We start from the raw sequence: 16954 nt of genomic DNA on the forward strand, positions 1-16954 counted from the left end.
CCATTGCAAGGCTGACCCCCCAGCTCCTCCAGGGAGCTGGTCTTGCCTCCCCAGAGCTCAAGGCAGGGTAGTTAGGCCCAAAGTCTGCCCGCCAGACAGCCTGGTTGTTTCTCCTCCTATTGAAGAACAGAACAAAGAATATACACAGGAACAGGCAGGTCACAGGTTCCTGGAGTTGTGTGCTGCACAGCAAGGCTGTGTGCCAGGAAAAGCATGAGCTCACACGTGCCCTAGCGAGTGTGTGTGAAAAGCAAGTTTGGGTGCTTGTGTGAGGCCCTTCCTGTGTGGCCAGCAGTGCATCTGTGGGCAGCGGTGTCTCTCTTTCTATTTGTGACCAACCGTGTTTTGGAGGCCTAATCATTTTTCTCTCTATGGTCAAGAATGTGTGTTTCTGATTCTGGGTATACAGTGTGTGTCCTTGTGGCTGTGTCTGGTGGTGAATTGGAATTGTGTGTGTGTGTGTGTGTGTGTGTGTGTGTGGTAAGTAGTACTTATGGGCTTTGAGTGGATACCCGATGTGTGGGAAAGTGGAAATGGAGATCCCTGGCCCAGCACAGGCTTGGGATCTCTGTGTCATCCCCCGCCCTCCCTGCTCTCCTATCAGGCCCTCCCATCCCCACCCATGGCTATCTCCAGGTAGAGGTCCATGGCCATCTCAGTGGGGTAGCCACTAGGGGGTTCTGGCTACAGCTGGCAGCACTGAAGGCAGGTGGTGGGGCTAGAGGAAGGGGTGGGACCATCCCACAGAATCTGTTAACTGCTAGACACCTGGGCCTGGGGGACGGGCCCATTCCCAGATGGCTCTGGTTGAAGGCCTCCTCAGTCCTCACCTAGCTGAGCGGAGGGCGATGGGATGGCCCGCACCAGGGGCCTTGGCCTCTTCCTGCCTTTAAAGCACTTCCTGCTGCCTCTGGGTTCCCAGGTGATGACACCTGGCTTCACCTCGGCCTCCCTCTCTCGTTCCCCATGGCAGGTCAGGCAGTTTCCTTGGTTTCTTGTTCCCTCTTGTGTCTTTCTTTTCTCCATCTCTGCTTCCCCCTACCCTGGCTCGGGTCCTCATCCCTCCACGTCAGGGGAATAACTGCAAGCCTGTCCGATGGTCTCCCAGCTGCTGGGCTGGTCTCCTCCTCCACGCAGGGCCCCAGAGATGGCTTTCTAAAGGATGTCTCTGATCATACTACTCCCATTCCCAGCACATTCAGGGGCTGGCTAGGGCCCAGAGGGAAAGGGCCACAGTCCAGCCCAGACTCTCCGTGACCTTCCCAAATGTTGTCTTCACGCTGGGTGCGGGGCCCAGGACCTCCACGGGCACACCCCGCTGCCTCCAATTCCCACCTCTGTACCTTTACTCAAGTTGTCCCTGCCTGCGACTCTCTCCCTCCTTCAATATCTTTTACTATTGAGAGCTTCTCTACCCATCTTTTGAGGTGCTTCTCACATGCCCTCTTTCCAGGGAGATTTTTTAGGCCTCTCTGTGGTTCATCTGTGGCCTCTGCATTTGGTACCCCTTCCTACTGCGTGTTTGGTTGAATTTTTCTTATAATCTTTCCCGACTTAGCTCTCTGAAGGTAAGGAGAACAGTTGTAGGGACTCAGTTAATCATCAGAGGCTCTTTTTTTTTTTTTGCGGTACACGGGCCTCTCACTGTTGTGGCCTCTCCCGTTGCGGAGCACAGGCTCCGGACGCGCAGGCTTAGCGGCCATGGCTCACGGGCCCAGCCGCTCCGCGGCATGTGGGATCTTCCGGGTCCGGGGCACGAACCTGCGTCCCCTGCATCGGCAGGCGGACTCTCAACCACTGCGCCACCAGGGAAGCCCATCATCAGAGGCTCTTGAAAGAGACTCCTCTCTGTCTTTCTCTGCTCTGAAATGGAATCCAGCCTATTTATTAATAACAAAGAGGTGATATTTATTGAGTCTTTGCTGTGTCCTGGACAGTGTCCCCAGAGATAGACATGCATTGCCTTAGTTCATCTTCACAACAACCCTGTGAGATAGAAACCTTGGTTGTTCCCATTTTACACATAAGGACATCAAGGCATAGTGAGGCCAAGCAACTTATCTACTTCTCAGTGGTTGGCTGGCATTCAAATCCAGGCTGGTCTGCCTGCCTCCCTCCCTCCATAGATCTAACTAGGCTCAGTGACAGAACTAGAATTTCCCAATTGCCTAACTGCAGCTCTGAAGATTTACCGCTCTGGGTTCTGAAATTTGGACTGCGCAACTTGACGCTTCTCCCTCCTGTTCTCAGCTCTGCCATCAGGAGGAAGAGGGGGATGTGTCACCAGAGAGAGCAGAGCCGGAATCAGGAGACCCGGGTGCTAGTTGCAGGACTAGCCCTTGCTGACAGCGCGGCCACAGTCTGCTCTCTGGGCCTCGATTTCCAAACTTGGGAAATAAGAGGGTTGGTTTGGATGATCTCTAAGACCATTTCCGGCTCAGTCAACCCATGACGTGCTGTCTTCAGGCAATTTGCGTCACCACTTGGACCCTGAGTTTCCTCGTTAGTAGAATGAGGTGCTCACCCCTGCAAAGCAGCAGAGGATAACTGAGGAGGGGAATCACTCCAGTGGGATCACTCTGGTGACGGTGACTCGCGGCTCTCAGCAAAGCTGGGCACAGCAAGTTATCGGGGTGCTGTAAATAGCCAACAGTTCCCACAATGTTCTCCAACAGCAGGAAATGTGATGGCAGCGATTCCCAAAGAGTCGCTCTCTGCTCAGCTTAAAAGGGCAACCTCCTCCCAACCAGCCACTTCCTTCAGACATTTCCTCCTGGTCCCAAAGACCAAGGTGGGCGCATACCAGTCCAGAGCTGCCGAGAAGCGTTTGCCCCGAGAGAAAAGGCACGGCTCAGGGCAGGAGAGGAGCCGACTCTGGGCTGAAGCCCTCTCAGAGGGGAAGACTGAAGAAAGTGGAAGGACGTGCAGGGTGTTGACAGAAGCACTGGACCGGGGCCAGGACTGCACGGTTCCAGTTTTCTGCCGCTGAAAGGCTATGTGACCCTAGGCCTGCTGCTTCCTCTCTGTGAAGTGATAGTTGTCTGTCTGGCTGAGAGGGAGGTGAGAATTTCTGAGGGTCCCTTCCACACTAGAGCATCATGACCATCCTCCTGTGTTCCCACTTTGAGACAGCAGCGGTCTGGGCTTCTGCTTTCTCTTTCCTTTTAGTTTTAATTTAGTCCCCACCACTTCTCTCCGTTGAACTTTGGCCACAGAAACAACCTCCAGTGTTGTTTAGTACAGTTTTGGAGACGGCTGGATGGTAGGGACACTTGAACATAATCTTTTAAGGATTAGGACCACAACGGTCTAAGTTGTTCTATCTTTAGCATCTTGCATACGGCATGGCACATAGGAGGCATTCAGTACGCATAAGGTGCATGAGTGGATGGATGAATGAATGAATGAGGTGCCTTGGATTCAGAACAGTGGTTACTCCCTCCTCTGCCACAGCTCCAAGAAAAAAGAGGGGTTTGCTCTGCAGGTACCTGGGACTTAGCGCAACTGTTGTAGTAGCCTCCCAACTGGCCACCCTCCCTTCATAGTCTTTCCTTAAATTCAGAGGCTTACCTTCCCCGGCCAAGAACCTCCAAAGGCTCCCCCTGGGTTATGAGATAAAATCCTGACTTACAAGGTCCTCTAAGTGGATGCAAACTCCCATTTCTAATCTCATCTACCTCCCCTCAAAACGCTGAGGGTCTCCCTCCTACTGCTGACCTATCCCAGAATGCAACATACCTTAACTGAAAATTCAAGTTAACAAGTGAAAACTGCATGATGAGGGATTAGTGTGGTGTCCGGTACACGGCCAGTGCTCCGTTTGAGCTATCCTTCCTGCTTTCCAGAAATTCTAGAAATTCCTGGTTTCTCCACTTGTGTATTCCCCTCAGCCTCAGCCTCATGAGGTCTTCCCATGGCCTCAGATTCCATCACTCTTTCCTTTCCATCCCCAGCCTATTTTTCCCTCGGAGTTTTTTTTTTTTTTTTTTTTGGCTGCGCTGTGTGGCATGAGGGGAATCTCAGTTTCCCGACTAGGGATCAAAACCCGTGCCCCCTGCATTGGGAGCACGGAGTCTTAACCATGGGAGCAGCAAAGTCCCCCCTCGGTGCATACTTTTTATTTTTTTGTGGGATCTTCCCGGACCGGGGCACAAACCCGTGTCTCCTGCATCGGCAGGCGGACTCTCAACCACTGCGCCACGAGGGAAGCCCCCCACTCGGTGCATACTTTTAAGGCGCTTCCATATTTGTCTTCTGATGCCTCTGTGATGCGCGGCTGACGACTTTTTGAAAACAAAGCTCAAGGAAACGTCTTGGGAGCCACCTCCCGGCTTCTACAATGGGGCCTGGCTCAGGGCAGGTAGTGCTGGCAGCTGACTCCGAGCCAGATGGCCCCAAACTTCTACGAATCATTTCATTTACCCCACAAAGGCTGTGCCACAGGTAGGACTGGGACCTGTCTTACAAACGAGGAAACTGAGGGTCACAGAGATAACATGATCACAGCCAGTTAGTGGCAAAGGTCTGACTCCACAGCTCTGAACCACTGTGTTAATTTATCTTCGGTAACAGTTCAATTAAGTTGGGCAAAGAGTCAAACAAGCTCTCGGCTGACCCTCATGGGGGTTTGGGCTCACAGCGTGGTAGAGGGAAGGAAGTGGGGAAGACACAAGGTAAACTGCCTGACTTTCAGACTCATTACGTCAGAGATGAAGAAAGGGCTCTTCGAGACTGTTAGGTCCACCCCCTCACTGTACAAATGGAGTCACTGAGGCCCAGTGAGGGCAGGGGCTGGTCCAAGGTCACACAAGACCAGACTCGGGACTTCCCTGGCGGTCTGGTGGTTAAGACTGCGCTTCCATTGCCAGGGGGCATGGGTTTGATCCCTCGTCGGGGAACTAAGATCCCGCATGCCATGCACAAAGCAGCCAAAAAATAAATAAATAAATAAGAAAAAAAGAAAATAGACCAGACGCAGCACATTTCCCAACGTCCCCACGCCATTCCCTGCTCAGCAGCTACAACAAACACACGCTGAACTGCAGGAGAGGGCAGGTCAGCCGGGCCAGGGAGCAGAGCCCTCCAGCCAGTAGGCACCCACATGCCATGGTCACTGGATAACTTTAAATCCGTGGTCGCTAGATAACTTTAGATCTGAGTCCCAGAGCAGAAGCAGAGCTGGGGGAAGGGAGATGGAGAAAGTGCAGCTGACCTCCCGTTGATCACTGATCTTCACAAACTGGAAGCTTTCCACAGGCCTCCCCAGATCACGATCACATCTGGTGCCCCTGAAGAGTTCAAAAGAGGAAGTCTGGGCTCGGATGTCATGGATGAAGCGTGCACAGAGAAACATCCTGGTAGCAGAGGGAGGAGAGCGGACGCGAGACCCAGACCCGGCTGCGCCAGCCTTCCCAGGCTGACCTGAGCTCAGACCCTCATTTGGGATTCCCAGGAAGGGATGGGAAGATAGAAAGTCACTCCTGGGCAGGTTAACACCTCAGCTCTAATGGCAACAATCTGGGCTTGCAGGTTCTAGATCAAAACCACAGATCCCTCTTGGAAATGTATTTATGTGTCTGTATGTCTCTTTTTATTTAAAGAGAGAAGAAATGGAAAGGGAATGATTTGGAGGCACATCCTAGAATGTCAATGTTAGAAAGCCAAGATCTTTTTGTCGAACTCTCTCATTTTGTAGCCAAGAACAAGGAGACTCAGGGAGGGAAAGAGACTGGTGCAAGGTCATAAAGCAAGTGCGTGGCGGATACAAATCTGAACACAGGTATTTGGACTCCTGGTTCAGCGGTCTAGCACAATAACCGGGACAGAGGTGGTGGTGAAACGGTGGGAGGACTGTCAGTTGGCCCGAAGATATTTCTTCCTCCCCCACCGCCCCCAGAACTGGCACCTGCCACCACACCCCACCGTGCAAAGCACACACATCACTCGCTTCACGTTCAGAGCCTCAGAATGTTTTTGGCTTCGACAAAGCCCAAACCAGGGCAGGGACTGTGACAAGGGACGGAAGCTGGGAAGGCAGGAGGAGGCAGATGGGGAGAGGAGGTGGACGGGATCAATGGCTACGGTTCTTCAGCCACTCAGACGTGAGTAGGAGTGACCATGCCGTGCCCTTACTGGCTAGTGGGAGTGGGAGCTTTTCCTAAACCCCAGTTGAAGACAAGAGCCCACCCTGGCCCCTCCCCCCACCCCTGTCCCTTTTTTAGTCTCTGAAGCTGGAGCATCAGGCTGGGTCGTGGCGGGGGGATGACCACTTCTTAGCAGAGGTGCCCGCCAACGCCGGCGGTCCTAATCCTTGCCTCCACAGACAGCCAGCAAGGCCTTCAGGAAGTGACCGGAGGTGTCGCCCTGGCAGGGACAGAGGGAGAGCACAGTGAGTGAAACAATCTTGATGACCTCAAGGCCCCCTCCTCCCAGCCGCTGGCAGCCTGGATGTCTCCCTAGTACGTAAATGTGACCATGTCCCTTCGGTGGCTCCCCATCATCCTCAGGAAAATGTCCAAGCTCTAGGCCTGGCTTCAAGGTCTTGTGTGGTCTGACCCTCATGAAGCTCTGTGGCTTCACCTTCCCCCTTCCTTCCAGGAGCATCTTGGTCATCTTACTACCTACATACCTACCATTGCTCCACCCAGCACGCCCTCTACACTGCCCCCAAATCCTGTCTGCCATCAGATGCCCCCTCCTCTGTGAAGTGTTCCTGCCTCTATTCTTGTCTCCTCCCATGGCTGCCTTGCACCCTGCTAACCCTCCCCCCACGGCCACTAACACAAGTGTTACGGCAGTGGTCCCCAAACTTTTTGGCACCGGGGACGGTTTCGTGGAAGACAATTTTCCCACGAACCATGGTGGGGGGCGAGGGGAGGGGGATGGTTCAGCGGGATTGCGAGCGATGGGGAGCGACAGGTGAAGCTTCACTTGCTCACCCGCCACTCACCTCCTGCTGTGCGGCCTGGTTCCTAAGAGCCCGTGGACCAGGATTGGGGACCCCTGTGTTACGGGATTCCTTATTTGAACAAACATTATCGAGCACTTACTGGGTAACAGGCCCTTGCAAGAATTTATGTGACCATCATTGGATTTATGTTGTATTGTCTGGCATACGACAGGGCTATGGGGGGGAGGGAACAGATTTTCTCCCTCTTTTTAGGGGGCTCCTGTCATTTTTATATTTTTTGTTTCTGTAATTTTTGATATATGATTAAAAATAATATATCAGGACTTCCCTGGTGGCGCACTGGTTAAGAATCCGCCTGCCACTGCATGGGACACGGGTTTGAGCCCTGGTCCGGGAAGATCCCGCATGCCGTGGAGCAACTAAGCCCGTGGCCACAACGACTGAGTCTGCACTCTAGAGCCTGCGAGCCACAACTACTGAGCCCACGTGCCACAACTACCGAAGCTTGCGTGCCTGGAGCCCGTGCTCCACAACAAGAGAAGCCACCGCACCAGAACGAAGAGTAGCCCCCGTTTGCCACAACTACAGAAAGCCCAAGGGCAGCAACAAAGACCCAACACAGCCAAAAGTAAGTAAGTAAGTAAATAAATAAATAAAGTTATGTATTAAAAAAAGAGAGGAACTTTCCTCTTAAAAAAAAAATCATTGTTGTAAACAATTCAAATCAAAGGATTATACAATAAAAGTCTCCCTCCTACCCCAACCCCTAACTTCCTAAATCAAGAGGTAGCCACTGTTGTATTTACTTGTGTGATTTTCTAGCAATGCTTTTCCATATGCATATACAAATATGTATATATGTATAACGTCCCTTTTCTGCAGAGCATTCATACTATTCTGGGCCATAATTTTTGACTTAGAGAAGATCCCAAATCAGCACATAGAGCCTCCTCATGCTTTTTCACGGCTGTACTGTACTCTATCATATGGATGCACTGTAATTTATTTAACCGGTTCTGTATGAAGGGCTTCCAATCCTTTGCTACTATAAAAGAACGCTGGCATAAATATTCCCATACGTGTCTTTGAGAACACGTGTGGCTACGTCCGTAGGATAAATTCCTACAAGTAGAATTATCAAGTCCAAAGTATATGCATTTAAAATTTTGAAACTGCCAAACTACCCTTTAAAGATGTGCTACCAATTTACATCACAAGGAGACATCAGCTCATACCTGTCAGAATGGCTATTATCAAAAAGACAACAAATAACAAGTGGTGAGGATGTGGGGAAAAGGGAACCCTCTTGCACTGTTGGTGGGAATGTAAATTGGTGCAGCCACTATGGAGAACAGTATGGAGGTTCCTCAGAAAATTAAAAATAGAACAAACGCCGGAGGTGAGCTGAGCCGGGGCCAAGCCGAGGCCAAGCAGTCCCGCCTCAGACACCACCCAGCCGCCCATCACGGGTGCAACGCATGGAGCGAGAGCAGCGGCGGCGGTCGCAGGGCGGAGCCCCGCGGAGCTGCCTGGACGCGGATGCCGCTGTGATCGCCCGTCCTGGCCCCGCCGAGCAAGAGCTGTTCCCGGACAAGATATGAGAAATGAGTGGTGGAAGTCGAAGAATAAAGTTGTTGGGAATCCTGATGATGGTAAATGTCTTCATTTATTTGATTGTGGAAGTCTCCAAAAGCAGTAGCCAAGAAAAAGATGGAAGAGGGGAAGTAATAATACCCAAAGAAAAGCTCTGGAAGATATCTGACCCTCCCAAGGCATATTGGAACAGGGAACAAGAGAAGCTGAACAGGAGGTACAATCCCATTTTGAACATGTTAGCCAACCAGACAGGGGAAGCATAAGGATTTTCCAACATAAGCCATCTGAATTATGGTGAACCTGACCTGAGGGTCACATCAGTAGTTTCAGGTTTCGACAGTTTGCCAGACAGATTTAAAGACTTTCTGTTGTATTTGAGATGTTGAAATTATTCACTGCTTATAGATCAACCAGGTAAGTGTGCAAAGCAGCCCTTCTTATTGCTGGCGATTAAGTCCCTTACTTCACATTTCGATAGAAGGCAAGTGATTTGGGAATCTTGGGGCAAAGAAACCAATGTGGGGAACCAAACAGTGGTGCGAGTCTTCTTACTGGGCCAGACCCCCGCAGGGGACAACCATCCTGACCTTTCAGTTGAGCTGAAATTTGAGAGTGAGAAGCACCAAGACATTCTTATGTGGAACTACAGAGACACCCTCTTCAATTTATCTCTGAAAGAAGTACTCCTTCTCAGGTGGGTGAGCACTTCCTGCCCAAATGCTGAGTTCAAGGGCGATGATGACGTTTTTGTGAACACCCGTCACATCCTGAATCACTTGAATAGCTTATCCAAGAACAAAGCCAAAGATTTGTTTATAGGTGATGTGATTCCCAGTGCTGCACCTCGTCAGGATAAGAAACTGAAGTACTACGTCCCGGAAGTTCTTTACACTGGCGTCTACCCGCCTTATGCAGGGGGAGGTGGATTCCTCTACTCCAGCCACCTGGCTCTGAGGCTAGTGTAACTGGCCAGGTCCAGCCACCTGGCTCTGAGGCCAGTGTAACTGGCCAGGTCCTTCTCTACCCCATCGATGCTGTTTATACTGGAATGTGCCTTCAGAAACTTGGCCTCATTCCAGAGAAACACAAAGGCTTCAGGACATTTGATATAGAAGAGAAAAACAGGAATAACATTTGTTCCTATGTAGGTTTGATGTTGGTACATAGTAGAAAACCTCAAGAGATGATTGATATTTGGTCTCGGTTGCAAAATGCTTATTTAAGTTGCTAAATTATGTACAAACTAAATTTTGCATAGAAAGATGTATCTCGAATAGTTCCCATGTTATGTTCTCTCACATTAGAGGTAATTTCTATGTAATACCATCAAAATTGCCTGTATGAGTAGTATCCATATGAGGGTCTCTAAACCTTTCAGTGTAGTACTTTCTGAAGAGGGAAAGCAGAAGATCCTAGTTTTTTTGTAGGATATGACAGGACGAATGGTTCTGACCCTTCCTGCTGGCTAGTGGTCATTGTTTTCTAACTTGTCCCCCTTGTCATCTGAAATCATGTTTCTGGAATTTGATCGTGTTATCTTTGTTTTATTTTTGTTTTGCTCTCATATGATGATAACCCTATTTCCCATTATAATGAGTGAACTATCTGTGATTTAGGTATTCACAAACCTATTGGCTACAAAGACACTGTTATATATGACTCAGTGCTTTCTGTGAAATGGAATAACATTTTCATGAAATTTGGATGAATTTTTAAAAATTGTCTAGAAAAATTTGACTTCTTTCAAAATTTCCTGCCGCTACAACATTTCCTTGTGTTAATCTAATCAATCAATTTTGCAAAATGGGAATCACTGTGTGACATCCATCCAGTTTATCTTGTTATGGTCTTATGGTCATAATGAGGAGGCTTAACTATCTTGTATTTCGTTTGCTGGGTGGTATCGTGATAGTTCTCTCTTTTTCAGTATTTGAAAATAATGAGTATGATTCCATAATCTTCAAACTGAAGATTGAATTGACCCTGGCAACCATATTGTGTTTATGATTTTTCATTGTGAACCAGGAAAGCGTATGTAACTTTTGAACTTTAAGTGAAAAGACTGAAGTGGCAGACCTTTTTATCAGTGGTTTGTCAGTTTAAAACTGCAGAATTCTATTCTTGCCATATGGTTATGTGTTGCTTATACAAAATTATTATCCTGAGTAGTGACTACTTTCCTGTCTCAGTGTAGAAGTGCCTGTGTTTTTATTTACTGTTCAGATCAAATACCAAAACATTTTCTTAAATATATTTTGTGTAATATTTTATTTGTATACAGTGTTGTTGATGAATTATTTAACTAGAGCATGGTATTTTAAGTAGTAAGTATAACATATGTTAGATAAAGTTAACTGTCATTTTTGAATTAAAAAAAAATTTTTTTGGGGGGGGGATATGAACTAGAGTTCTGCCAAACTGTTGCTTATATATACTGTCTTGTAACATGCTTTCTTGAGATATTTTTGTGTTATAGATATGAAGATTCTTACCAGATGTGATACTGGGGACTGTAAGAAGATAGAAATAAAGTCACCATATTTTTAATTGTCATGTGAAGAAAAAAATTAAAAATAGAACTACCATATGACTCAGCAATTTCAATCCTGGGTATTTATCCAAAGAAAACAAAAATAATTAGAAAAGATAGATGCATTCCTATGTTCAGAGCAGCACTATTTACAATAGCTAAGATATGGAAGCAACCCAAGTGCCCATCAATTGATGAATGGATAAAGAAGATGTGGTACATACATACAATGGAATATTACTCAGCCATAAAAAAATGAAATGTTTGCCATATGTTCACTTAGAACATATGCTAAGTGAAATAAGTAAGAAAGAGAAAGAGAAATACTGTATGGTTTCACTTATACTCAGAATCTAATGAACAAAATAAATGAACATAAGAAAGAAAGAAACAGAGTCATAGATACAGAGAGCAAATAGGTGGTTGCCAGAGGAGAGCTGGTAGGGGGAGGAAAGAAAAAGGTGAGGGAGATTAGAGGCACAAGCTTCCAGTTGCAAAATAAATGGGTCATGGGTAGGAAATGTACAGCGTGGGGAGTACAGTCAATAACTACTATCTTTGTATGGTGACACGTTGTAACTAGACTTATGGTGATCATTCTGAAATGCATAGAAAAAAATCACTATGTTGTATAACAGGAACTAACCTAGTGCTGTAGGTCAATTATACTTCAAAAACAAACAAACATACAAACAAACTCATAGAAACAGAGATCAGATTTGTGTTTACCAGAGGTAGGGGGTGGGGGAGGGGCAACTGGATGAAGGCGGTCAAAAGGCACAAACTATAAGACAGATAAGTATTAGGAATGTAATGTACAACATGATAAATATAATTAACACCGCTGTATGTTATATATAAAAGTTAAGAGAGTAAATCCTAAGAGTTCTCATCACACACACACAAAAATGTACTATTTCTTTAATTTTGCATCTATACAAGATGGATGTTCACTGAAGTTATTGTGATAAGCGCTCCATGATGTATCTAAGTCAACTCATCATGCTGTACACCTTAAACTTATATAATGCTATATGTCAATTATATCTCAATAAAACTGGAAGAAAAAAATAATGAAGATGTGCTACCAAGTTACATTTACACCAAGTCTGTGTGAGACTGCCTGTGAGCTTCCTCATGGTCTTGTCAACCAAGTATAGCATCAAACTTTAAGAAGAAATGGGCTTCATAAATGAAAAAAGTCAGATATAAAAAATCACATATTACATGATTCCACTTACATGAGATAATCAGAAAAGGCAAATCCATAGAGACAGAAAGTCACTTGTAGGTTGCCTAGGGCTGGGGGTGGATATAGGTAAACAGGTACAAGGGACATCAGTGGGGTGATGAAAATGTTCTAACACTGGATTGTGGTGAAGGCTGTACAACTCACTAACTTTACTAAAAATTACTGATGCCCTTAAACGAGTAAATATCATAAAATTTATGATACTTAAATTACACTTCAATAAAATTGCTTTTAAAAAGCCAAAAAAAAAAGCTCTTTTTTTTTCTTGCGGCACGTGGGCCTCTCACCGTTGTGGCCTCTCCCATTGCGGAGCACAGGCTCTGGACACGCAGGCTCCGCGGCCATGGCTCACGGGCCCAGCCGCTCCGCGGCATGTGGGATCTTCCCAGACCGGGGCACGAACCCGTGTCCCCTGCATCGGCAGGCGGATTCTCAACCACCACACCACCAGGGAAGCCCCAAGACTCTTGTTTTATTTGGAAATCTTTATAAGCCTTTGATCCATCCATCTGAAATCTATCTTGGTATAAAGAGTGAGGCAGGTCTCCTCTCATTTAGCAATGTCTTGGCTGTTCTACGAGGTAACATTCTGGGAATAAAAAGGACTTCTAATCTATGTTCAAGCATCTGACACTCACCGCTCCCCCACTGACCTCTCACCCCGCCCCTCACCTCAATGGCTTGGTGGAGAGACTTGTCATATTTCTCAATGAACTCCCACCGGATGTTGAGCAGGTCGATCTCACTCCGGGAGACCATGATCCTGGTGAGGGTCTTCTCCTCTGTGCCAGCACCCTGGTGGAGCCAGGTGACAGGGAGAAACACAGGGCAGGAGGAGAAACGGGGTTAGGTCAGGCAGGAACTCATGGGTGTCCCTCTGCCTCTCTCCCTTTTCCCTCCAAAACCAGGATGGGACATCCTGCCCCTCTCTTCCACAAACAGTCCTGACTCAAACTCCCCTGTACCAGGACTGGCCAGACAGAGGCAAGAACAGCCTGTATGAGTTGAAGAGTGTGCCCCCCAAATTCATGTCCACCTAGAACCTTACAAGGTGATCTAATATGGATATAGGGTCTTAGCACATGTAATTAGTTGAGGATATACTGCATTTGGGTGAGCCCTAGATCCAATGACTGGTGTCCTTACAGGAAGAGGACACATGGACATACACACAGATAAAGATAGAGACTGGAGGGGCTCATGCTTAAGTCAGGAAACACCAGGATTCCAGACGCCCACCCGAAGCTAGGAGAAAGGCATGGGAGAGTTTCCCCCTCAGGGCCTCCAAAAGGAACCAGTCCTACCAACACCTTCATTTTGGACTTCTGGCCTCTAGAATCGTGAAAGAATACATTTCTGTTGTCACTTAATTTGGGACAGCAGCCCTGAGAAACTAATACAGGGCCCAAGGAGCAGACACAGGACACGGAATACATGGGCAGCCAAGGCCCACCTCTGCTCCCCAAGGAGCTCTGAACGCCAGCTGAGGAATCAGAGCCGGCACATGGCGGGGGCTCAAGAGATGGCTGTCATGTTTGTGGACAGCAGGCTGACAGGGCTCTCAGGCTCACTCCCACCAGACTGCCTGCGCAGGCTCTGTCAGCAGCTGAGACTCCACTTGCTGGGCTGAGAGGGTGGCCAGAGTGGCTTGGGTTTTCAGGAAGCCAGGGCTAGTCCCAGAGCTGAGCACTTGCTTCCTTTCGTGATCGTTGGTCATAGGAGACACTGTGTCATCTGCTAGAATGTGAGCTCCAAGGGACAGAGACTGTCCTTTTCAGCCCTGAGTCCCCAGAATAAGTTTCTCAACCTTGGCGCCTGGGACCAGATCGTTCTTTGTTGAGAGGATCTGTCCTGTACGTTGTAGGATGTTTAGCAGCGTCCCTGCTCTCTACCCACCAGATGCAAAAAGCAACACTCCCCAAGTTGTGACAACCGAAATGAGTCTGAACGTTGTCACGTGTTTCCCGGGGGGCAACGTAACCCCGGGTTGAGAACTACCCTCCTAGAACCAGGCACGAGGCAGATGCTGCTACATACCAAATGGGTGGAAACAAACCCAAGTCCTGATCCAGGGGATGGCGCACGTCTGTGTTTGTGGGGGCAGAAGTGCTCGAAGGGAAACGGACAGACAAGTCAGTCTTCTTACCTTCATAGATTTGTAAAGTTTGTCGGCAAAGAAGAGAGGCTTATTCTTGACACTTTGAACTGGTAGGAAGAGGAAAGAGATGCAGGGAACTTGGTCAGAGGAGATGTGCCCAGACCATGGGCTGCTACTGCTGCTAGAGAAGTAGCATCTCCTCTATCCGCAACCTGGGCCCAGGATCGTTGTCAACGCCAGGGTCATATCCAGGGCCTGACACTTTCACTCCCGCTTCCTGACGCTGCCTCCTCTGTCTCATCCCTAGACCTGGCTCTCACTGGGTTGCAACTCGCTTCCTGCTAAGGTGCTTGCAGCTAACTAAGGCTAGTAGAGGACTCAAAGGGAAGAAACCACTCGTGAACCCAAGGTACAGGGCCTCAAACTTGTAAGGGCATCAGAATCAAAGAAGAACTTGTTTAGAACTCAGGTTTTGGGCTCTACCCTAGAGACCCAGATTCAAGAAATATTTCAAGCAGAAGTTCTCAAAGTATAGCTCCCGCAAGGCATCCACATCACCTGGGAGCTTGGTAGATACGCACATTCTCGTGCCCCATCCGAGATGTGCTGAATCTGCAACTCGGAAGGTGGGTGACCAACTCATCCCACTTTTCCTGGGACATTGCTGGTTTTAGCACAAACCCAGATGGTTGGTCACTCCATTCTGGTGCAGCCTAATGTTTGAGAACTACTGATTGAAATATGCCAAAGAATGTCTGTCAGTATAATTTAGGGCACGGTGCCAACCCCTAGGGCTGCGTGTTGCCCACTCTTGCCCCATTGGCAGCCCCCATCCCTACCCCAGATACTGCCTGCCTAACAACCTCCCACACTTTCGCAAGGCCTGGGGGTCTCTAGTCCTCAGCGGCTGCTGGATTTCAAGGCTCCAGAGCTCACGGGGGCGGGAGGGTGTCTCAGATAGCTTAAGGAGGAGGAATCAGACGCCAGGACCAGAAAGCCAGAATGACTCTGGATATAAAAGTGTCTCTATCAGGAAGGCCGGGGGCGAGAGACTGGAGCTGTGCATCCCAAGGGCACAGTCATGCAGGAGACAGGCCTGTACCCTCCCCTGCAGCAGGCTCGGGAACCGTGGGAAAGATCACATTACATACCGACCTTCCCAGGTCCTTATGTAGCTCCCTACCACCTCCCAGACAAACCCTAAGCTCCTTGGCCTGAAAATCAAAGTTCCTGCCTGCCTCTGCTCTCTCATTGCCTCTGTTGCCCATTCTCTGAACATTCTGTGAATTCCTTTGTGCCTCTGTCCTCCTGGTAAGGAGAAGTCTGCTGTCTGCCTTCCACTACTTTACCTCCCGAATCCACATCCCCAGTCCCATCACCTCCCCCAAGGAGCCTGCCCTGACTCGGAGCCTGCCCTGACTCGGAGCCTGGGGCTCAGTCAGTGTGGTTAAGGAGCAGACTGGGCAGGAACTTCCATCCTCTGCAAACGTACCCGAAAACCTTCCCCAGAACCTGAAGCCTGCCACCTGCCTCAGAGGACCCCGGGGCCTGCCGTGGGATGGAATGAGGTGGAGTGGTGTGTCGGTATGCACACTCGTGCACACGCGCATACACATGGTCTAGGTGGGAGGAGAGAGGACAGAGGGAGAAACACGAGGAAAGCGAGGTCTAGATGTGTCTCCATAGACCAATTACTCTGGTGATTAATCCTAGCGTGAGCTTTGGGCTCGGGCGGCCTCTGGTGTGAGTCCTGCCTCCACCAGTGACATGTAACCTTTCTGAACCTCAGTGTCTCACTTTGTAAAATAAGCAGATAAAAGCACCTCGTAAGGATGGATTCAACCAAAGCTGTGTGCAACTGGCTTCACACAGTGCCTGGCAGGAAATAATACTAGAAGCTAACGTTCATCCAGTGCATTCTATGTGCCGGGGGCAATGCTTTTAAGTGTTGTATAATTAACTCATTTAAATCTGTGTACTATGATCACATCCACTTTACAGAGGAGGAAAACTGAGGCACGGGGTTTCTGTGACTTGCCAATGGATGTAACTGTACAGATAGTAAGTGGCACGGCTGGGACTCTACCTGGATTCATTATGCTATTCTGCCTCCTAGGTATTGTTCCCAGGTGGTAAAGACCCAGTGAAAGTTAAATGATAACATCACAACAATAACACCTCTGCTCCATGTGTTCTAAAACACCTTTTCCTCGAATTTGAAGTCCCTGAAATCAAGATGCATCCTGTAATTGATGGCAATTATGTAAAAACCTTCCACTGACACCTCCAGATAAGATGAAAAAAAAATGTGCATCAATACAATGCATTCTGTAGTCATAAATAAGATACTGCTAATCACTAATACTAATAAAAACAGTTTGACTTTTGCTCGTATCTACTCATCCGTTTATACACATGGAGAAATTGAGATCCAAAAGGGAAAGACTTCTTCAAAGGCAAGAACTCAAATTACACAATAAGAGAGTAACCAAAGAGATCCAGGTGCTGGGAGGAGGGAAAGGTGTGTGTGTGTGTGTGTGTGTGTGTGTGTGTGTGTGTGTGTGTGTG

General features: G+C 48.2%; 2 protein-coding genes across 2 annotated transcripts in view; one reads left to right on the forward strand and one right to left on the reverse strand.

The window, feature by feature from the left end:
* Positions 1-5579: 5579 nt before the first annotated feature.
* ANXA6 (annexin A6) overlaps positions 5580-16954 on the reverse strand; it is a 53213-nt gene continuing 41838 nt past the window's right edge. Inside the window, 3 exon segments of the mRNA XM_029215849.1 lie at positions 5580-6363; positions 12961-13083; positions 14435-14493. Coding sequence (XP_029071682.1) covers positions 6304-6363; positions 12961-13083; positions 14435-14493 — 242 coding nt within the window. The 3' untranslated portion in view covers positions 5580-6303.
* LOC114891638 (N-acetyllactosaminide beta-1,3-N-acetylglucosaminyltransferase 2-like) lies at positions 8018-11139 on the forward strand. The gene is given in 2 exon segments (XM_029215850.1): positions 8018-9465; positions 9501-11139. Coding segments are annotated over 2 exon segments (1188 nt in total). The 5' UTR covers positions 8018-8514; the 3' UTR covers positions 9738-11139.

Source organism: Monodon monoceros, unplaced genomic scaffold, assembly GCF_005190385.1.
Source record: "Monodon monoceros isolate NGI ecotype Baffin Bay Population unplaced genomic scaffold, NGI_Narwhal_1 Super_Scaffold_12, whole genome shotgun sequence".
Classification (NCBI taxonomy): Eukaryota; Metazoa; Chordata; class Mammalia; order Artiodactyla; family Monodontidae; genus Monodon; species Monodon monoceros.